The 22651-nt window shown below is 47.6% G+C and overlaps 1 protein-coding gene across 1 annotated transcript in view; it reads right to left on the bottom strand.

The window, feature by feature from the left end:
* The window catches only part of LOC138301767 (protein-arginine deiminase type-3-like), an 81736-nt gene that overhangs the window by 32072 nt on the left and 27013 nt on the right, over positions 1 to 22651 (bottom strand). The window contains exons 2-7 of the mRNA XM_069242274.1: positions 21445 to 21562; positions 19650 to 19775; positions 16758 to 16778; positions 11812 to 11975; positions 10239 to 10342; positions 10037 to 10148 (exon numbers count right to left, since the gene is read on the bottom strand). Coding sequence (XP_069098375.1) covers positions 10037 to 10148; positions 10239 to 10342; positions 11812 to 11975; positions 16758 to 16778; positions 19650 to 19775; positions 21445 to 21562 — 645 coding nt within the window. The remainder of the gene's footprint in view (positions 1 to 10036; positions 10149 to 10238; positions 10343 to 11811; positions 11976 to 16757; positions 16779 to 19649; positions 19776 to 21444; positions 21563 to 22651) is intronic.

The following is a 22651-nucleotide window of genomic DNA, read 5'->3' as shown; positions in this document are numbered from 1 at the left end:
CTTGGATGCCTGTTGTACTATCTCGTTATTGAATAAATAGCTACAGTACACTGGATGCAATAAAATTAAGTTTTTGCTATTCTTTGGAAAAAAACAAGGTTAAATTACTCAGATGAAATAGAAGGTTAGAGTAACCCTTCGTTGAACATAGATGGAGACTGTACTTTTTAAATTAAATAGTAACATTTCCAGATAATGCAGCACACATTTTGAGGGAGTATTGGGTTATACTATCTACTGATAGAGCCCAATGTTAGTTTACAACTTGTAGAATGTAGAAACAGGCTGACCTACAGTAAAACAAAGGTACCAGGCAGAGTTTTTGGACTAATTCATGTTATGTGGTTCATCCGTCATTGCAGGCAGGACACGCAAAAGGTTTTGAATAGCCAAAATGGTTTGTATTCCCTCATCAAGCATACTGTATGATGGTACCCTAATGAGATGATTAGGCATGCCATTTCCTGCTGGCATGGAATAAGTGGTCAGATTAACCCTGGTACAATCTACTTCTACCTCACCGGATGGATTGATGGGATAGATTATCCATGGTCTCAGCAAAAGTTAGTACCCATCAGACGACTTTGTAATATAGACTATACAAAGTATAATTGATTTTTAGTCTTTCCCTAAATGACTAATATATGATAGGACAAATAGTTAAATCATGCCCATTGGAATACTATGCATAGGTAAAATGATGCATTAGACTATACAAAATGAAATTATGATTTAAGAACAGAGTCTTATTGTGAGAAATTGGGCTGTTGGTTCAGTGGGGTGTTGACCCCACTCAAGCAACAACCACAATTCCTGTCATAGTGAACTACAAAAGTCACAAATTTAAGCTATGCTTAACCTTCTTGTAGCTTGCCAGAAAAGCAGTCAGGCTTAACTTAGAGGCTATGCGTAAATTATTTATGCAACACACAAACAGTCATAAAGTAAAAACAGAACACAAGAAAAACCTCACACCAATTTAGGATAATAGAGTAAATGTTAGTAAATTATTTGACACTAAAACTACCTAAATCCAATTATTATTAATGGAGTTATGCATTTTTAAGTTTAAGGTGAAAACGAGCACCTAAAAGATCAAACTGCCAACCACAGACATCTAGTTGTGTGAGACCCAGTCAAAGTTGAAAAATATGTCTGACTGTGATGGAGCTCGAGTCGGATAGAAAAAGTATATTGTGCCAGTCGGTGCTTACATTGGACTCAGAAGAAATCTCAACAAATATGTTCTGAGTAGGCAATATTCAGCGAGCAAGGTTGCAGGTAACACTTTAGCACTGATTAGCAGTGGTAAAGTGCACACAGCAAATGAAAATGAATTCAGCTAAATAGCTGAATGAAGGACAAAAGTTTGGAGGAAAACCACAGTCAAACATACCTAATTCAGTGATAAGCCTCACCCTCATGAATTGCGAAATCAGACAATCCATCTACAAAGAAAGGTTTACATCTAACCACAATGAGCACAGTGAGTGATCCATCCTCTAATTAAAACTATGAGTTAAAAATTTAGTTAAACCATTACCCCCGTGAAACAATAGTGTAGGAAGCTAGCCTGGTCTGTGGTGAGTCTCCAAGGTACTTACACCTTATACCAGGTCCAGGTTTCCGCACTTAGTGAAGTGTAAGTAGTGTCTAGCAGTAAGACTCTCTAGAGGTAGCTATGAACGAGCAGCCAAGGCTTAAAAAGCTCTTGCAATACCACTGTAGCCACAGAGCTTTTACCCACATGAAAGAAAACTGAGGGGAGATCTATGCAGCTGGTCATCGCTTGCTGTAGGTGCCAGCTGTTGCAGGGGACTCCTTCTCTCCAAAGAAGATTCCTTCTTCTTCTTGGGCAGGCTGAAGTGTTGCAGGCTTCAGAGGATGCACAGCTGGGGAAATGTTGCAAAGCTGGCAGGAGACGTGGAAACAAAGTTGCAGAAGAGACTTCTTCGTTGTTGCAGCGTTTGTCGGTTCCTGGAGAGTCCAGTCGCGGTTCCAGTGTCCAGAAGTCGAAGTGGAAGTTGCAGAGGAATCCTGCTGCAATCTTGAAAGCCGAATTTGAGGACCCACCCAAGCGAGAGACCCTAAATAACCCTGAAAGGGGAATTGGCCACCCAACCAGGTAAGCACCTATCAGGAGGGGGTTCTGATGTCACCTGCCTGGACTGGCCACTCAGATGCTCCCAGAGTTCCCTGCCAACCTTGGAAACAAGATGGCAGAACCCAGAGACCCTTTGTGATGGACAGGGGAGTGGTCACTGTCCAGTTTGGTGTCAGAGCAGGGACTGGGGGTCCCTGAACCGGTGTGGACTGGTTTATGCACGGAGTGCACCAAATGTGCCCTTCAAGCATACCAGTGGCTTGGGGAGGCTACCCCTCCCAAGCCAGTCACACCTATTTCCAAAGGAAGACGGTATTACCTCCCTCTCCCAAAGGAAATCCTTTGTTCTGCCTTCCTGGGCTTGATCAGATCAGGCAGCAGGAGGGCAGAAACCTGTCTGAGGGGAAGCAGCAGCTGGGCTTCACGGAAAACCCTGTAAGACTGGTAGTAGCAATGCTGGGGGTTCTCTAAGGAGGCCCAGAGTGCATGGAATCATTCTTCCAATATTGGCAACAGTATTGGGATATGATTCCGGCATGTTTGATATCAAACATGCCCAGGTTCGGAGTTACCGTTATGTAGCTGGAAGTAGGTAGTGACCTATGTCCAGTACACATGTAAAATGGCGTCCCTGCACTCACAAAGTCCAAGAAAATGGATATGGAGCTTGTGGGGGTACCTCTGCTAGTGCAGGGGTGCCCTCACACTCAGGTAACTGCACCCTGCCCTCTGCGCTGAAAATTGCCTACCATAGGGGTGACTTACAGTGACCTGGTGCAGTGACCTGTAGTGTAAACGGGTGCATGCAGACTGCAATGGCAGGCCTGCAGAACAATTTGCATGAGCTCCCTTGGGTGGCTGCAGCCCATAGGGATTCCCTGGAACCCCAATGCCCTGGGTACCTACGTACCATATACTAGGGACTTACATGGGGGGACAAATATGCCAATTGTGGGAAGAAAATGTACAATTTAGAGGAGAGATTAAAACTACTGGGGTCCTGGTTGGCAGGATCCCAGTAGACACAGTCAAACACACTGACAACAGGCAGAAAATTGGGGTAACCATGCCAAGAAAGAGGGTACTTTCCTACAAATAGGTTGGATCATAATCCATCCCAACAGCAATTTACACAGAATAGTGAAGGTTTAGACCATGCATTGGTAGAATAATGTGCAATAGCTCACCTTGGAAATGAGATAGATTTTATAATTTTCAACTGACGCCACGCCCCAGCAGAATAGTGGTCAAGTATGATTTTTTTCAGCAAACCTTAGTATACACTAAGTTGATACTACCACCAGTCTGGAATGATAGATGATTCTTCAGAAAAGTGTTTGTTTATGTATTGATTTGGTAATCTGTATAAACCAAAAGGTCACAAGCCTTTTTTGGAAATTTATAATTGCATTTATATAGCGGTCCATACCTATGATGAGGTCCCAAAGCTCTGAAGCTGACAGATAGCACATAGCTGTTTACATTACATAACTGTATAATATTTCAGTATGGACTTTGATTCTCTACCCCATTCAAATAAAAATTACAATTAGAAGTAATTCACTACCCAATGAGGTATTTTATGATGCATGAGGGTGACCTCATAGGAAGTGAACATATCTTTTGTAGGAAAGTACTGTCTTTTTGGCATGGTAACCCCCACTTTTTGCCTGCTGTCAGAGTGTTTTGACTGTTTTCACTGGGATCCTGCTCACCAGGACCCCAGTAATTGTGCTCTCTCCATCTAAATGTTGTTGCCTAGGACTTTGCACACCCCACATTTGGCATACTGGTGCCCCCATGTAAGTCCCTAGTACATGGTACCGAGGTACCCAGGGCATTGTGGCACCAGGGGTTCCCCATGGAGTCACCCACGAGAGCCTATGCAAAATGTGCCTGCAGGCCTGCCATTGCAGCCTGCATGAAAAGTTGCATGCACCCTTTCACTACAGGTCACTGCACCAGGTCACTGTAAGTCACCCCAGAAGGCATGGTGCAGGTACCTATGTGTGAGGGCACCTCTGCATGAGCATTGGTGCCCCTACGAGCTCCAGGTCCATTACACTGGACTTCATAAGTGCGGGAAACCCATTTTACCGATGTATTGAACACAAGACACTACCTGTGTCCACCTGCATAATGGTAACTCCAAACCTGGGCATGTTTGCCAGTATTGGTTGTATGATTCCATGCACTCTGGGGGCTCCTTGGAGGACCCCCAGCATTGCTCCTACCAGTCTTCTTGGGTTTTCTGGGCAGCCAGCGCTCCTACCACCTCTCAGACAGGTTTCTGCCCTCCTGCTGCTTGACCAACTCAGGCAGAGGAAGGCAGAACAAAGGTTCTCCTGTGGGAGAGGAAGGTAACACCCTCTCCCTTAGAAATAGGGGTTAAGTGGCTTAGATGGGGTAGGCTCCCGAAGCCACCAGTATGCTTTGAAGGGCACATTTGGTGACCTCTTTGCATAAAACAGTTTGCGTCAGTCCAGGAACCCCCGGTCCATGCTCTGGCACGAAACTGGACAATGGAAATGGGAGTTACCACTCCCCTGTCCATCACGACCCCAAGATTGGTGCCCAGAGCTCCTCCAAGTTGCCACTTGATTCTGCCATCTTGAATCCAAGGTGGGCAGGGGCCCCTGGGAGCATCTGAAAAGCAAGGTCAGGTAGGTGACTGTAGGAAGTTGGCTCTGTTTGTACTATTTCAAAGTAAGAAATAGCATGCACAGAGTCCAAGGGTTCCCCTTAGAGGTAAGATAGTGGCAAAAAGAGATAATTCTAATGCTCTATTTTGTGGTAGTGTGGTCGAGCAGTAGGCTTATCAAAGGAGTAGTGTTAAGCATTTGTTGTACACACACAGGCAATAAATGAGGAACACACACTCAGAGACAATTCCAGGCCAATAGGTTTTTGTATAGAAAAATATATTTTCTTAGTTTATTTTAAGAACCACAGGTTCAAGATTTACAAGTAATATTTCAAATGAAAGGTATTTCATGTAGGAACTTTAGGAACTTTGAACTAGCAAAATAGCATATACAGTTTTCACATAAATGACATATAGCTATTTTAAAACTAGACACAGTGCACTTTTCAACAGTTCCTGGGGGAGGTAAGTGCTTGTTAGTTTTTGCAGGTAAGTAAACCACCTATGGGGTTCAAGTTTGGGTCCAAGGTAGCCCACCGTTGGGGGTTCAGAGCATCCCCAAAGTTACCACACCAGCAGCTCAGGGCCGGTCAGGTGCAGAGGTCAAAGTGGTGCCCAAAACACATAGGCTTCAATGGAGAAGGGGGTGCCCCGGTTCCAGTCTGCCAGCAGGTAAGTACCCGCGTCTTTGGAGGGCAGACCAGGGGGGTTTTGTAGTGCACCAGGTGGGACACAAGTCCACACAGAAAGTACACCCTCAGCAGCACGGGGCGGCCGGGTGCAGTGTGTAAACAGGCGTCGGGTTCGCAATAGAAATCAATGGGAGACCAAGGGGTCTCTTCAGCGATGCAGGCAGGCAAGGGGGGGGGCTCCTCGGGTTAGCCACCACCTGGGCAAGTGAGAGGGCCACCTGGGGGTCGCTCCTGCACTGGAGGTCGGATCCTTCAGGCCCTGGGGGCTGCGGGTGCAGTGTCTTTACCAGGCGTCGGGACTTTGACGCAGGCAGTCGCGGTCAGGTGGAGCCTCGGGATTCCCTCTGCAGGCGTCATTGTGGAGGCTCAGGGGGGTCAACTCTGGCTCCTCACGGTCTCATAGTCGCCGGGGAGTCCTCCCTGTGGTGTTTGTTCTCCACAAGTCGAGCCGGGGGTGTCGGTTGCAGAGTGCAAAGTCTCACGCTTCCGGCGGGAAACATGTGTTGTTTTAAAGTTGCTTCTTTGGTGCAAAGTCGTAGTCTTTAGGGAACAGAGCCGCTGTCCTCGGGAGTTCTTGGTCCTTCTAGATGCAGGGTAGTCCTCTGAGGCTTCAGAGGTTGCTGGACCCTGGGAACGCGTCGCTGGAGCAGTGTCTTTAGAAGTGGGGAGACAGGCCGGTAGAGCTGGGGCCAAAGCAGTTGGTGTCTCCGTCTTCTCTGCAGGTTTTTCAGTTCAGCAGTCCTCTTCTTCTTAGGTTGCCGGAATCTGAGTTTCTAGGTTCTGGGAAGCCCCTAAATACTGAATTTAGGGGTGTGTTTAGGTCTGGGGGGTTAGTAGCCAATGGCTACTAGCCCTGAGGGTGGCTACACCCTCTTTGTGCCTCCTCCCTGAGGGGAGGGGGGCACATCCCTAATCGTATTGGGGGAATCCTTCATCTGCAAGATGGAGGACTTCTAAAAGTTAGTCACCTCAGCTCAGGACACCTTAGGGGCTGTCCTGACTGGCCAGTGACTCCTCCTTGTTTTTCTCATTATCTCCTCCGGCCTTGCCACCAAAAGTGGGGCCGTGGCCGGAGGGGGCGGGCAACTCCACTAGCTGGAGTGCCCTGGGGTGCTGTAACAAAGAGGGTGAGCCTTTGAGGCTCACCGCCAGGTGTTACAGTTCCTGTAGGGGGAGGTGTGAAGCACCTCCACCCACTACAGGCTTTGTTACTAGCCACAGAGTGACAAAGGCACTCTCCCCATTTGGCCAGCAACATGTCTGGTGTGTGGCAGGCTGCTAAAACTAGTCAGCCTACACGGATAGTCGGTTAAGGTTTCAGGGGGCACCTCTAAGGTGCCCTCTGGGGTGTATGTTACAATAAAATGTTCACTGGCATCAGTGTGCATTTATTGTGTTGAGAAGTTTGATACCAAACTTCTCAGTTTTCAGTGTAGCCATTATGGTGCTGTGGAGTTCGTGCATGACAGACTCCCAGACCATATACTCTTATGGCTACCCTGCACTTACAATGTCTAAGGTTTTGCTCAGACACCGTAGGGGCAAAGTGCTCATGCACTTGTGCCCTCACCAATGGTATAGTGCACCCTGCCTTAGGGCTGTAAGGCCTGCTATAGGGGTGACTTATCTATACTTCATAGGCAGTGTGAGGTTGGCATGGCACCCTGAGGGGAGTGCCATGTCGACTTAGTCGTTTTATCCCCACTAGCACACACAAGCTGGCAAGCAGTGTGTCTTTGCTGAGTGAGGGGTCCCCAGGGTGGCATAAGACATGCTGCAGCCCTTAGAGACCTTCCCTGGCATCAGGGCCCTTGGTACCAGGGGTACCAGTTACAAGTGACTTACCTGGATGCCAGGGTGTGCCAATTGTGGAAACAAAAGTACAGGTTAGGGAAAGAACACTGGTGCTGGGGCCTGGTTAGCAGGCCTCAGCACACTTTCAAATCAAAACTTAGCATCAGCAAAGGCAAAAAGTCAGGGGGTAACCATGCCAAGGAGGCATTTCCTTACAGTGACATCACAGCCCCTTTCTGATAGGTGGTCACCCTGATAGGTGACCAATCCACCTACCTGGGCTATTTAGGGTCTCCATCTTGGGTGGGTCTTCAGATTTGACATGCAAGATTCCAGCAGGACTCCTCTGATTCATTGACTTCATCTTCTTGGCACTGGGACTGCAATTGAACCCTCCAGGAACTGACAAACTGCAACTCCAGCGACAACTCCTCAATGCAACATTGTTTTAACCGGCTCCTTCCAGCAACTGCAAATTTCCACAGCTGTGCATCCTCTGAGGGCACTGAGTCTTCAGCCTGTACAAGGTGGATATTCTCTCCTCCAGAGCTGTGTGGATCCTGCATCACAGGTGGTGGTCTGTAGTGGTCCCCTTGGTCCTCGCTACCAGTGATCCAAAGTGGGAGACAGTAAGCCTTTGCCTCTCCTTGTGGGACAGTACCCCTGTGCACTGCAACTTTTGCAACTACCAAGGCTTGTTTGTTCCTCCTCCAAGGGATCTTCAGGTTCCAAGTAGCCCATTCCTCAGCACTCTTTCCTACAAGGCACAGTCTCCTGCCTGCTGCTCCAATGATGTGGGACTCCTCTTCAGGTGTGCTGAGTGGGCCTCACAGCTACTCCTGTGGCTAGTGCCCATGGGTCTCCTGTGGGGGCTGCCTTATCTTGTTGTGACTCTCCCAGCTGCTGAGGGTCACCCCAGACTCCCCTCTTTAGGTCGAGTCCCCTGGACCTCGCTGGTCCTCTTCAGCCTTGCAAAACCTCGATCTCTGACTCTTGCATTTGCCAAGGATTGTTGCTGGTTTTCCAGCACCACTGACCAAGTGCATCACAACCGCTGATGTGGGACATCCCTTTCATCACTTCTGGATCTCCTCATCTGCTCCTGTGCTGCACTGCTGACCTCCTTCGTCCACCGTCAACCTTATCCTGCATCCACAGAAGGGTGGGTAGTGGCTCCTGCCTCAACCGGACACTCCAACTTTAACTGGACTTGGTCCCCTTCCTTTGCAGGTCCTCTTCTGTCAGAATCCTCCTTTGGGTTGTTCCAGTCTTGTCTGGGTTTCGCACAATCCTCTTCCAAAGTCCTCCTATGGAGTTTGTGGCACACCAGGTACTTACCTCTGCTCTCCTGATCGCTGGGGGTCACTCTAATACTCACTTCTTGGGGTTCCTAGTTCCTCCAACTCCCTTCTACTGATTCCACTTCCTTGGGTGGGGGACCGCTTTTCACATTCCACTTTTTTAGTATACGGTTTGGCCCTCACTATTTGCTATTGCTTTTACCATTGCCTATTGTTTTTTATGGGTTTTTTTCTGATACTAATGTGTATATAATAGTGTGTTTACTTACCTACAATTGGGGTATTGCCTATATAGTAATTTTGTATTTGTGTTACTATAATAAAGTACCTTTATTTTTTAAACTCTGTGTGGTTCTTTCCTGTGTGTAGGTGCTGTGTGACTACATTGGTATTGCAGAAGCTTTGCATGTTTCCTGGATAAGTCTTGGCTGCTCATCCATAGCTACCTCTAGAGAGCCCTGGCTTCCTAGACACTTCCTACACTTCACTAATAGGGGATTCCTGGACCTGGTATACGGTGATAACACCACAGGTGCTCACCACACACCAGCCCAGCTTCCTTCATCTTCCATATCCCAGTATTGTTGTTGGACAGGGCATTTTACCTGAAGGAATGGAGAGTGGAATATTTTGGTTATCAAGACATTTCCAGGTGAGTAATAAATTAATTTGATCTAAGTCTCCCATGAATCTTTTGAATTATTTTTCTGGTCCTTGCTCACCAATGTGTTTTTGCTCACCAAAGTATTTCTCATCGATCCTATGTCAGCATGAACAATCTAATAGCATCTACATTCCTCTTTACCTTTAATTGAGCAATGAAAGGACAAATAATGCAAATATACGGTCATTCATTCTCATACGCATCTGCTGCCTAGGTCAATGAATGAGTTATTGGTTCATTCATTTATTCAGGAGAGAGGGTAGTTGCTATGAACATGTAAGCTTGCTACTCATCCGGAGGTATGATATCAGAATATTGTGACCTAAATATCGTCTGGCAAAAAATAGTGTGTCCTAGATATAATTTACAAAAATATGACCACATTGGAATTAATAATGGAAAATCTACCCAAAGTGACAATATTTTTTAACAATATTTAGGACACAATATTTATGGAAGAGGATATTCCTGCATATGATATTCTGATTTAAAGACTTCATGGAATGTACCCACATATGAAAAACGACTCTTAGCAAATATATCTTTTTTAGATGGCAATGTGTTACCTCCATGGAGTAGAGCAACATCCTCAAGAAGGAACATTTATAACCATAGGTGTTACTTACTGGGAAAGAGTTTTACAATTAACACATGTGCCTTCCTGAGAAGTTTTTAAAAGATCAGTAGTATACCTAAGGCACAGCATTTTAATCCTCAGAGGACTGGTTCCATCAGGTTAGAGAATAATTCTCAATTCAGAGGAGAGCATTGTACTGGCCTATTCATGTTTATTTTTCATGGGTAAACCTCTAACGATATGCTGCATTTTGACATTACCTGTATCCAGCGGTCCCCTCTCGAATCCATCAGAGAGCAGATAGTCAGCTTGCACTTTGCCTTTTTAACAAAACTGTTCACTTCCTCTAAAAAGAGACTGTTGTCAGGCAAACTACAAACAAAAAAGGAAGTGTTAGGGGAAATGGTTTAAGATCAGACAGATGCCATAGTCCTTGGTGTTCATCCCTCTCTACCCTTTTACCTGCAGACAAAAACCTCTAGGGGCTTCAGAGTATTTGGGGTCATGATCCATGGTGCCATTCGGAAGACCACCTCATCTGTGAATATTGGAGCATCTGATGAAACCTATAAAGTTAATAATGAGCATAGGTAAATCACAATGCATAATAAACAAATGCGTGAAAACCTCAGAGAGAAAGGCTTTTGTATGGGAGCCCAGAGAAATCAGGAACATCATCCAGAGCAATGAGCTGATGGAAACAGGTTTAGGATCACAAAACACTTACTTATTTAGTTATGTAATTTGTAATGCATGTGATTACTAAAAAAGGCATCCTGGCGCTGATAAACATGTGGCAGAGCCTGTATCTTCTACCAAATGGGACTAGAGCTAGAAAATAAAAGTATCTAGACTTTCCTGAAGATCAATTAGTTGCTCATTGGGTAGAGATCAAATGGCAAAGACTTCCAAGGGATAGAATAACTAGATGGCATGACTACCTTGGTACACCTTCCTGGCCATGGGGACCACTAAAAGACAAGCACAAGCTGGTCACTTGGGCTCCTGTGACATACCAGTTAAAAAGGTTGCTGCCTAAAGTAGGGGCCTTTATTATGGAGTGCATTAAAAGAAATGCAAAGGCTTTTGAACTGGAAGCCAGTGGACTCTTCGAAGATGTCCAGGAACAGAACAGTCACATGGACTTTCCACCAGAAGGGAAGCCGTTCCATTTTGAGCCATTTGAAAAGGTAGACCTGTGGAAGCAGGAACTTCATCCACAGGGGATTGGCATAGTTCTGGCACGAGCCACCAATAGCCTGTAAATGATCGTGGTTCGTAATCGCGGCTGCTATTCTTGTGCAGTGCTCTGTTGTGCTGGCTTGATTCATGCTATATAAATACCACACACACATACACATCTAATACACTGTTAGAAATAGCAAATATCAGTATTTTATGTGATGGAGTGAACATCCTGGAAATCTAAAGCTAAAAAATGAAGTTTAATGGAGTCTGTTGCATAGAACACATACATGTACAAATAGCACTTACATCAGGAATCAATTTTACTTGAATGCCATGGCACTGTATTGCCCTCTTATGCACATACTTTGAATACCGTAACCATGCGTTAAATGTTTTGGAGTGCACTGTGTCATATTTTACCGTTTACCTGCAGACATTAAGCATACCTACCCAGTATTCTAGCAGCACAGGTTCAGTCACTCAGATATAGTAGAAAGGATATCTGATTCACTTTTTGGAATTGTTAAAAGTGAAATTATTAAAAGTGTGCTAATCATTGAGTCACTGTGATTATGGTGCTTATTAATTTTTGGTTCCCTCTAATCATATATTAAATGGCTTTTTACAAAGTAGCAATTTATAGCTAAAGAGTGTTGCACATTTTAATTTTGTATTTAATAAGTTTCATGTGAACTCGGTGCCTCTGGGGCATCTTTTACTCAGCATAGTTAAGCATTAAGCAGGCAGGTTGTGTATTGCCATCATGTGAAACATGAGCTTGTGTTTCATTAGTGCCACAGGTTTTTTATGCAGATTGTTCATTTGTGAAGCATGATTTTTAACATACCTCATCATCCTTTTTCTGCAGGGTAAGATGGATGGAAACCAGTCCTGAGAAATGCACATCTGGGAAAGCGAGCCCCTCCACGTAGAAAGTTGTCTCTTCCTCTCCAACACATCGGACTTCATAATACTCGGTGTCCCCTCCTAAAACGTGCTGGTACCCGGAAGCTACATTGCCCAACTGAGACGGAAAGATTATTACGTAACATACACAAACAGCTGCTCCTACCATATACAAGCTAAGAAGCCAAGGTATCCTAAAGAAATACAGGGATTGACTACGGCTAGGCGATGATGCCAACTAAAGGAGATGGTATGGTAGAGTTATCCTACCGTCCCTATTTTGATCGGACTGCTAATGCCAGTTTGGGCACGAACGAGTTTCCATCGTCGGGCTAATATCAATTTGGGCGCAAACCGTTTTTACGAGTTATACCTAACGTAAGCATAGACGGACACTTTTCCTGCCTCATTTTGCGAGTGTAAACATGGCAACATTTTTTAGTACACAGCGAAATAGTCTGAGTCTTTAACCCCGTCATGCATTTTATCTGCAGCATTTCCCATTCTGGCCTGCAGAATCCTTACTGATGCTGTAATGCTGCACCAGTGAAAAAAAGAAAGATGTGGCATCCGTGGTTCCCCTTCTAGTTCTACCACATTGTCGATTCGGGATGCGCGCTGGAAGAAGGACGCTGACTCGGTAAGGGTATGGCGCACCAACTCTTTTATTTTAATCTCGCTCGCTATCTCACCCATTTCCCGGGCCTCTGTGTCCTTTTTATAGCCCATGCCCCGTCACCATGTGCACGCTCACTCCATCGCGGTATCACAGGGGTGACACCGGTGACCCCTGACTTAACACGGGGGAGTGGGCTTGCCCACTCCTGCAGCAACACTACATTCCTCCCCAACTGGGGAGACAAACAAAACAAAACAACCAGTAGTCAAAACCAAAGAAATTGTGGATCGTTGAAGTGCCACGACCTCAGATATGTGCTGGATGGGGCGGCACTTTCGGCGTGTCTCGGGCACCAGAATCAGTCAAGTGCAAAGTCTGTGTACTGCCAGGACGGGTCTGGGTTGTACCTCAAGTTGTACCGCCCACTCCCGGACTTTCCAGACGCTGGCACCTGGCTCGGACCCTCACTAGGCATCTCGACTCTTGCGGATAGAACTCGCGCTTGCACTGGCGCTGGAAAAGATGCCTGCTCCTGTTGGCTCATTGTAGGTTCCTCAGCGGTGGGCCTCTCTCCTTCACCTGTGCTCTCCGGAAGAGTTGTGTCTCCTCCTGGACTGATCCTGGTGGCAGTCGCGACAGTGCTGTCGTTTGCATGGTCCTGGAAGGTAGAGTGAAGGAGACGTTTGAACTGTGCCACGTTGCGGGTTACAGTCTCCAACCCCTGGCGGGCTGTCACCTTAGTACCTTTCACGGTGATCACTGTCCATGGTTGTGCTTCGAAAGGTAAACGGAATTTGCCTCCTTGGTGGCAATCTTTGACCAGGACGGCATCTCCTACTTGCACGTGAACTGTTCGAGGTCTCCGCCTCCGGGAGGCATAAGCATTGGTGCGGGATCTCCTTGTTGTGGACTGACTTTGTGGTGGTGGTTGTGTTGCCCATGAGGGGTGATGTGGAATAGTATCTGTTACTGTTCTTCCAAAGCAGAGTTAGCTTGGGGTCACGCCAGTGGTAGTGTGGAGGGGGGTGACCCGGTACTCCCTGAGAAAGGCATAGATGGCACTCTCAAGGTTCCTGGATTCTGTTGTGGCAATGCAGATCACTTTGTTCAGTGTTTTGACGAAATGCTGTACCTCCCCGTTCGCCTGTGGCCATCGGGGTCTAATTCGCCGATGCTTCGTGTTGGTGGAAGCCGGAAAGTCTGCCCATTCTCGGCTGTTGAATGGGGGCCCGTTATCCGTGCATAATTCCCCAAAGAGGCCTTGGGTAGCCATTAGTTTCTCGAATTTCAGGATGACCGTGGACGCAGATGTGGACTGCACCAATTCTACCACGGGGTATCGGGAATAGTCGTCAACCACTACCACCATGTGCGAGCCGTCCAGCAGGCTCCCGAAGTCAGTGCTAACCCTTTGCCATGGGGCTAAGGGGCCTTCTTCTGTGATGACTGGTGCCGGGTCAGGGGCCCCACTGGCCTGGCAAACTAGGCACCCTTTGACAGCGTCTTCCACTAGCTGGTCTCCGTAGGCAGCCCTCCTCGCTTACTGAGAGCTCGTGCCTGACGTTGAACAAGGCGTGAAGTCTGGATTGGGCGTCGTCTGTGCCGAAGGTCTCTGGGCGCTGGAACGGCCGCCAGTCCCCTGACCGGGTGGCTGTTATTGCGATCTGTAGACATTCGTCCCGGTTGGTGGCTACCACTACCTCGCTGAGCAGTATGGACAGGGGTCTGGCCCGGTCTACAACCAGCCGCACATATCTCTCTGACTCCTGGGTTTCTGCCACGTCTTGGGGGGAGGCCAGGCAGGCATGTCGTGACAAAAAGTCGGCGGGTTCCGCGTTCCTGGTTGGTAATCTACGATAAAGTCGAACTCTTGAAGCTGCAGTATCCATTTTTCGATCTTCAGGGGAGGTTTCGATGATGACCCTCTGAAAAGGGGCAGCAGTAGTTTGTGATCAGTTACTACTGAGAACGGTTTTCCATACAGATACAGGTTGAAATGGCGGCACCCCCAATGGATGGTGATGGCCTCTCATTCGATTTGGGAGTATCTCTGCTCCGTAGGCGTGAGCGTGCGGCTGCCAAAAGCAACGGGGGCCACTACCCACAGTCTTGCCTTTGTGCCAGGGCAGCCCCTAGGCCCGTGGGGCTGGCATCAACAACCAGCTGTGACTCTCATTGGGGATCGAAAAACGCCAGTGTGGTGTCCGCAGGGAGTGCGTCTTTGGTGGCTTGGAATGCACGCTCCTGTTCCTCTCCCCAGACCTACACCCACTGGTGGTCAGCTTAGGTGAGCCGTCTTAGAGGGCCAGTGATATTGGACAAGTTTCTCATGAACTGGCCACAATACGTGACCATGCCAAGGAAGCTTCGGACCCCCGAGACAGACGTGGGAACTGAGGCTTCTTGAATATCTTTGACTTTGTGTAAGTCTGGTCCAATTCTGTGTTCGGAGAATCGGTATCCGAAGAAGCATATCTACCGCTTGAGGAAGTCACACTTATCTCTGTGGAGCGTCAGCCCCTGCTCTTGCACCCTCACGAACACAGCTCGCAGTCTACTCATGTGTTCGTCCAAGGTTGGGGCGTATACCAGGATGTTGTCGCTCACATTGAGGACTCCCGGGAGCCTTCTCAGGACCTCCTTGATGGCATGTTGAAACACCTCTACTGCACTAGAGATACCAAAGTTGAGCCGTGTGTACCTCCAGAGGCCGGTGTGCATGGAAAAGGTGGTTATTGGCCGAGAGTCAGGGTGCAGTATGATTTGGTGATACCCTGATATGAGGTCCATTTTGGAGAACCACCGGGATCCGGATAGTTCACTTAAGATGTCATCAGTGGTCGGGGTCAGATGCCTTTCTCTCTTGATTGCATAGTTCAGTAGGCGCATGTCCACACAGATTTGGACGGCTTCTGGTTGCTTGGGTTTCCGTGCCACGACAATCGGAGACACCCATGGGGTAGGGCCTGATACCCTTTGGATGATGCCTGCCCGCTCCAGGAGCTGTAGCTCTCGCTCTACCTTTGGACGCAGGTGGAAAGCCACCCTCCGATGTCTGAGGGCTACAGGGGCAACCGACTCGTCTATGTGGAGCTGGAGGGGTGGTCCTTTCAGGCAGCCAATACCTTCGAAGAGGGAGCTGAACTCCTCCACTAGGTCCTTCAGAGCACTAACATGGATGCCAAATGCGAAGTGCACTAGGTTGAGATCTTGGGTGGTCTGGCAGCCAAGCTGAAACCCTGAGCCTTCTATGGACATATAGATTTTGGTGGCCCTGCTGGTGTCATCGTGGGCAACTTCCGCAGTGAATACCCCAGCTATTTCCAGAGGTTGGGTGTTGCCGAATGCGAAGACTTGCACTCTTGTGGGTCTGAGTGGCGGCAGTGGCCTGGATAGCCTCCGGTATTCGTCCATGGCCATAAGGTTTATTGAAGCGCCGGTGTCAACTAAGCCGATAGGGGGAGTCCTTGAAGGAGTACCTGACATGTGGGCAGCCGCCAATGGTGTGTACCACATGGACTACCTGGTGGTCATTGTCCATTTCATTGTCCGAGTCTGGGGCGGGATCAATTGTTCTGACTGACCTCTTCCGTGTGGGAGCCGCCATCCGTGGTGTGGACCGGCAGACTTGTGGTTGGCTTTCCTGCACGCGCTGCAGGTCCTTCCCCGGGCTGGGCAGGTGCCGGGGTGTGGTGTCGGGCTGCCGCACCATTTGCAGGGTCTGTCCTTTTGCCTCCCTTTGTAGCTGTTGACTTTTGCCCGCGGCGTGTTTGCGGTCACTGCGTTGACCGGCTCTGCTTTGACTTGCACTGTCGGCGCTTGCTTCATGTGCACAGCGCTTGTCTTTGACAGTTCTCGGGATCGTCCGAGAGTGAGGATGTCCCTCATTAGCATGTTTGGTTGTTGCAGGATGTGCTCCCTAAGTTTCGATGAAGAGCATCCCTGGATTAACTGTGCCCGGATTTCGTCTTCTTTATTGGGCAGCGTGCATGTGCTGGCTAGCTCTTTTAGCTGCACATAGAAGATGTCAACTGACTTGTCAGGGGTTGGCGGGCTTGGGGTAACAAGAGCCACTCATAGTCTGGATTTGCGTACGGTTCAAAGAGCGCTGTGATTGCCCCTTTCAAAGTGTCATATGTGTGTAGCCTTGCTTCTGTCACTGACTTGGACACTTTATGGATGTCTGCACCTCAGAGGAGGAGGAGGAGGGGCCTCCGTTGTTCAGCTTGGATGTCTAGGGCCTCGAAGTAGGTTTCGAGGTGCTCCACCCATACTTTCCACCCCGCAGCCTGGGTGGGGGGGCTCCTGTGATGGTGAACGGCTCCAAGGGAGGGATGCCAGCCATGGCGAGGGAGCCTGCGGGCCATTGGATAGAGTGCAGCATGGTTGGTGCCTGGGGGCACCGGCTTCCTCACCCTTAGAAGTGGAAGAAGGTTGTCTTCTGCTGGTACGGCGTCCACGCGCTTTTGGGGAAAGAAATCTACACTGTGCAGCCAGGAAAAAGTGGTAGGACGAAGATCCAGGGTAGTTTGGCAGCTGGAGATAGCAATGTGGCCACAATACGCTGGCCGGGGCCTGTGGCTGGGCAATTTGCTGGAGGGCGCCTCAGCCGTGAGCAGGATGTGCCCAGGGAAGGCCTCAAAGGGTGTGGAGCTTCTCGGCATTGGCTACGACCTTCCGACAAGGATACCAGCAGAGTTGGGAAGGCGTGGTGGTGTTCCCTGAGCCCTTTTATGAGACACAGGTGACTGGGAGGGCATGGCAGTACCTTGCAGGCCGCTGGCAGGAGATCCTTATTGGCGGGCTGGGAGGGCGCGGCGGTGCCTTGCGGGCTTCCGGCAGTATATTCTCACCGCACCTCGGGGGCTCGCCTCTGGGCGGGTCCGGCCGGGCCTTCATAGACAAGCTGCAGCATGAGCTGCGATGCACGCCGCGCGCGCTGGGCAAGGCGCTGGGCGGCACAGCACAGAGCTGGAACAGTGCCGTGTGCTGGGGGTGCAGGCACTACCTCTTAAAGGTAGGCCCACCCTCATCGCGCTGGAAGAAGGACGGGGACTCGGTAAGGGTATGGCACACCAACTCTTTTACTTTAATCTCGCTCGCTATCTCACCCATTTCCTGCGCCTCCGTGTCCTTTTTATAGCCCATGCCCCATCACCATCGGCGCACTCACTCCAGCGCTGTATCACAGGGGTGACATCTGTTGACCCCTGACTTAACACGGGGGAGTGGCCTTGCCCACTCGTGCAGCAACACTACACACATCTTCTTACAGAGGGCTCGGAGTGACCCTCGAAAATGCGATATCATTTGTTATGAAATGACTGATGAGACTTGACGGTATTCAACCCAGACCAGGTGGTATTCCGTATTCTGCAGTTTGGGATGGGGAAACATTGGTTATTGCATCATTATTTCCCCCTTCACATGGCTGGAGTGGCCATTCAATCCATCTGACATTTTCCCGGGACCTGGAGCCATTAAAAACTTGTTTTCTTTAAGAAGGTACAAATCTGCTGCTGGTGCTTCTGTCAATGTCTCCAACTCTTGGGGGCTTATTGCAAAAAGCAAAGCCAGGACATAAGCAGAGAAAGAGAGACAGAGAGGGAGGGAGGGTGAAAGGACAAGAAGAGAGAGAGGAGAGAGAGAAAAATAAAATAAAAGAGCAGCTAGGGAAAGAGAGGGAGGAGAGAGGCCAAACAGATAGGGAGATGAGACGGGTAGAATAGGTAAGAGATAAGATAGATGGATGAAAAGAGGGAAGGAAGGGCGTTGGAGCATGGAAAGAGGGGGAGCATAAGACAGGAGGCTCAAATAGCGAGAGAGACGACGGAAAGACAGGGGGCGGGAAAGAGGATGTAGCGAAAGAGAAGGTCAGAGACAGTGTTGTGAGAGCTTCTGATTAGGCTCTCACTGGGCACGTCTCCAATGTGCAATCTTTCAGCACTAGGCGGGACTAGATTGAACATCTTTGCCAGGGCTGATTTTGGTTCCCAGTCCAGCCCTTCCCTTTCCAACCTGCGCAGCTGAGAGTGAGGGCCTAAGAGTTGATAACTACGTTGTGCACAGGGTGCAGTGTGGCTCAAATATATCTCAGAAGAGTATGATTAGAGCAGGTTTCTCCAACGAGTAGCTCGTGCACTACAGGTAGCTCACCTGCTGCCTCCAAGTAGCCCTCCTTTGTGCAGCCTAGCCAACTAAATTAGAAACTTGTTGCAGTCTAAATGAATATATTTATACCAAAATGGAGAAGTGTGATTTCAAGAAAAAAATGTGACTATTTTCAGAACTCATGAGTTTATGTTGGCTGAAAAATGTCTCAAATATAGTTAAAGCTGATATTTGAGTCTTTAATCAGGTGGTACTGGGGAGAATTATTACTAATACTACTAACCTGGTGCTGGGGCATTGCAGCTACGGCTGTTACGGATTACCCATGTATAGGCATTCCACATTGACAAAGTGTTTTTTTACATTACTTCTGTCAGTCTTGCCTGATAAACTGCTGGTAATATTGCATATGGTGGTCTCTAATATAAGCTGTGGTCATTATTGCAACTCTAATAATATTGTTAGCCCAGAATGGTTTTCATTGAACTTTAGTTCTTATTACAAAAAAGGATGGAGACCCCTAGACTAGATGTATCTCCACTTAGAACAACTCTACAAAGGGTTCTCTGAACCCACAGGAAGCAATACACCCAGTCGTGAGACAGACCTCTAGCTTCGTTTAAAGAGAAACACCAGAAAGCTCTCAAAATTGGCAACAGTACCTCACTACATGAAACCCTTCAATCAAGAGAAAAAAAGTTGTTGTTCACAGGCAGAGGGGTCTCTCTCAGTCTGTAGACCTGACTATAGAAGATAAAAGGAGGCGTGCCTCTCTATGTCATACGAGGAGTATTACTAAGTGGAAACATGCCTTTAGTTTTGGGGATAAAACAAGTCAAGGACAATCTCTTAGCGCATCAATGCAAGGTGGCCACACCCCATCAAAAGACGATCTGAGAGTGGCAGCTCCAGGGGTACACTCAGACAGGTGAGTATCGGAACAGTAGCACCACACATCATAAATACCACCCATTTGTTACCGCTCTCCTTCCGCTCACTTGGTCCACCCTACACTCAGACAATGATGTAGCTGGGCTCTCCCTACTCACCATGTTTCTGGAACACGGTCACTTTATCAGCATCTTCATGTGAAATGTGGAGGGCCAGACTGTAGTTCTCGAAGATGGCATCAGGGGCACGGCTTCTCAGGAGCATCGGAGACATGTCCTTTATATCTAAGAGAGAGGAAATAGCCAAAAGAGAGAGCAATAACCTAGGGTCTAAATCTCTTCAGGCCCGAGCAAGAGAAGTAAGGAGGGAGGAATCACTGTATAGTGACCTGTTTGTTTATTGAGGGATTTATATAACAGTAACTTAGTCAGGTGTAACAGTGAAGCACTATAAAGGGGCAGACAATATATAATGATATGTGCAAGTTACAATAGCAACAGTACGTGCTCACAAACGTTCATTGGGCATTGGAGAAATGCAACATTTACTAAAAGAGCCGATGGACGAGCAGAGTGCATACTTGGGGAGATAGGTGTGGGGACTGGTAGGAGAAACATAAGGTCTTTATTTTCTTTCCTGAAGGTCAATAGAGAGATAGTTTTAGAGGTTGGGGCATAGTTTGTAATCGGAGACCAAAGAGATACTTTTGTAGTTGATAGTGTTGTTTATTATTGTCGATATCTTTGTAGATTAAGCTCCTGGCACTGTGGGTTTATTTGCACTGGGTGGGGGGGGGGGTGATAAGACATCAAGTCGACAGCAACCTGCTATACGTCTTTCAATGACATTTAGGGCAGACTCCGAGAGGCCAATCAGCAGGACCATTAACCTACTGATGAGTGACAAAACTCGTGTCTGTACTGCGGATCAGGAGGGAAGTCTAGATTTACAGTGGTTGTCCATAATTTCTTATGAATGTGCTCTTTGAAAGAGAGGCAGTATTTGGTGCATGCTAAGGGACTTTGAATTGGTAGAGAGGGTTATGGACAATCCTTTTACATGCATGTTGTTAAGACAGTTTTTGATCTGTGGCTCGAGCTCCTCACTATCAGTTAATATGTCCACGGTATTGGTAGGGAAAAGCTAAAGATAAACAGTTGGCCTCAATGATTGTCTAATGTTTAGGCTGTGTTTCACTGGCCAATGACACTGTGAGCTGTAATCGGTGTACTGATAAAAAGTGGTGTCTTTTTTACTATTAGGACATAGAAATGCTCCATGTAACGATGGCACTACATTGTTCAAAGATAAGATCATTTAAGACAACATCTATCATGCAGAGGGTGTGATGTGGAAGAGCCCATCTAGATACACTGCAGTCATATGAGGTGAACAGGCCATCTGAGTGATCCTATGTGAATGGGGAGATTACTGAGAAGGACTAGGTGATCAACGGTACAAAAGACCACTAAAAGATCAAAATCTCTAAAGAAGCCCTGGGTATCACCTTACCGGTTCTTCTTAAGATGGAGGATCAGCGTACTAGACCAGTGAAATGCCTCAGGTCTTTAAGTTGGAGGATGAAGATCCTTTCCGTAGAGGATTTCTTTCTAGAGCTAATATTTTGAGGATGGACAGCCTTGAACAATCAGTTGGAAGGTAAATCCTACGAGGTCATTATTTGGACTGTTGGTGCATGTGAAACATAAATCAGAGGACTGATGTTCCATAGCCATCATTCAGACCTGGATGCCTCATGTAATGATTGATATCCCAGAGCCATCAACTGGTGTATCATACTGCACTGTAGCATTGCATTTCTGTTATGTTGAGCCCAGTTAAAAATACTAGAGCCTTGTTGCCATCATTATGAGAGAACTCTCTGGAAATTGCTCTATCACATTTAATACCATGGTGCATTTGTGAAGCTTAAAGGTCATGATTGTTATTTACCTTCAGGATTAGGGGTACTCTCGTCCATGCTGTCCATGACCTTGGAATTTGTCTTATCCCTATCACAATTAACCAGCAGGACTGCACCATGGCCATCTGGGCCCCATGTCCAGGAATTCTAGAGGCATGGAGAGAAAGGAAACACAACCATCATTGTTCGTATTTCAGATGTGAAAATGTTTAATTGAGAAAGAGGAAAACATAGAATGAGGAAGCACAAAGACACATAACTGTTGCCAGACACATGGTTTTGAGATGCTGGTTGATGGAAGAGCAAGGTTGTCAAATGTGGAAAATCACTAAGACGCATGCACAAAGAGATACAGAATACAAGATGGGGGTGGAAAGGGAAAGATTGTGGAAGGATGTATGAATAAGACCTGCAGGTGAGGAATATACAGAGTGGTGAAAAATGCTCTTGGGATACATTTTAAGTGGACGCCTTTAGGGTGGGGACCCAAAGAGGGGGATGGACTGTCCTTAATCATGAAAGGAGGGAAGATAAAAGATAGGGAAACAGGGGATATGGAATTACCTGGGCTAGAGATGCTCAAAGGGTAGGAAAATGTGTATACAGGCCAGGTCCCCCCTGAGAAGGAACACAAGCAACCAAAGACCGGTTTCACCCTGATTGCGCTTGTCAGTTGGGTGTAGCTTGGTTTAGTACCAATGCCTGGGCCAACCCTTGCCACTTAGGGTGGTACATCAAACACACAAAACGTGATGGGAGGAATGTTTGCAATAAGTCTGACCACAGGCAAATTATCGGGATAGCATTCCAGCATACAATGGTACTTCAGTTTGGACACAGCCATAAGGAAATCAGCCTTGGCATTGCTCCAGTAGGAACAGTCCAGCCCAAACTGCCAGGTCAGGTGCTCCCTAAACAGGAACACAAGCAACCCATAACTGGTTTTGCACTGATTGGGGATTGTCAATAGATTGTAGCCAGGGGCATAGTTTCAGGGTAGTGTTTGGGGTTTGGCACTTCCCAAGCTAATATTTTCTTGGCATTGTAGTTGGCTCTGTTGGCCCAGAGTTGGCTTGCTGTGTCTGTTTTTTCACCAAGCACTAAGAATACAAGGCAAAAGAGTCACCTTTAATGTAAAACAGGAAAGAGAGAAAGGAAGACCAAGATATACATCAAAAGGCTGAATTTCAAAATATGAAACCGGATAACCAGCAATCAATACCGGCTTCCCTACTT

This window comes from Pleurodeles waltl, chromosome 6 (genome assembly GCF_031143425.1).
Source record: "Pleurodeles waltl isolate 20211129_DDA chromosome 6, aPleWal1.hap1.20221129, whole genome shotgun sequence".
NCBI lineage: Eukaryota > Metazoa > Chordata > Amphibia > Caudata > Salamandridae > Pleurodeles > Pleurodeles waltl.
This window is presented reverse-complemented; position numbering and strand designations above follow the sequence as displayed.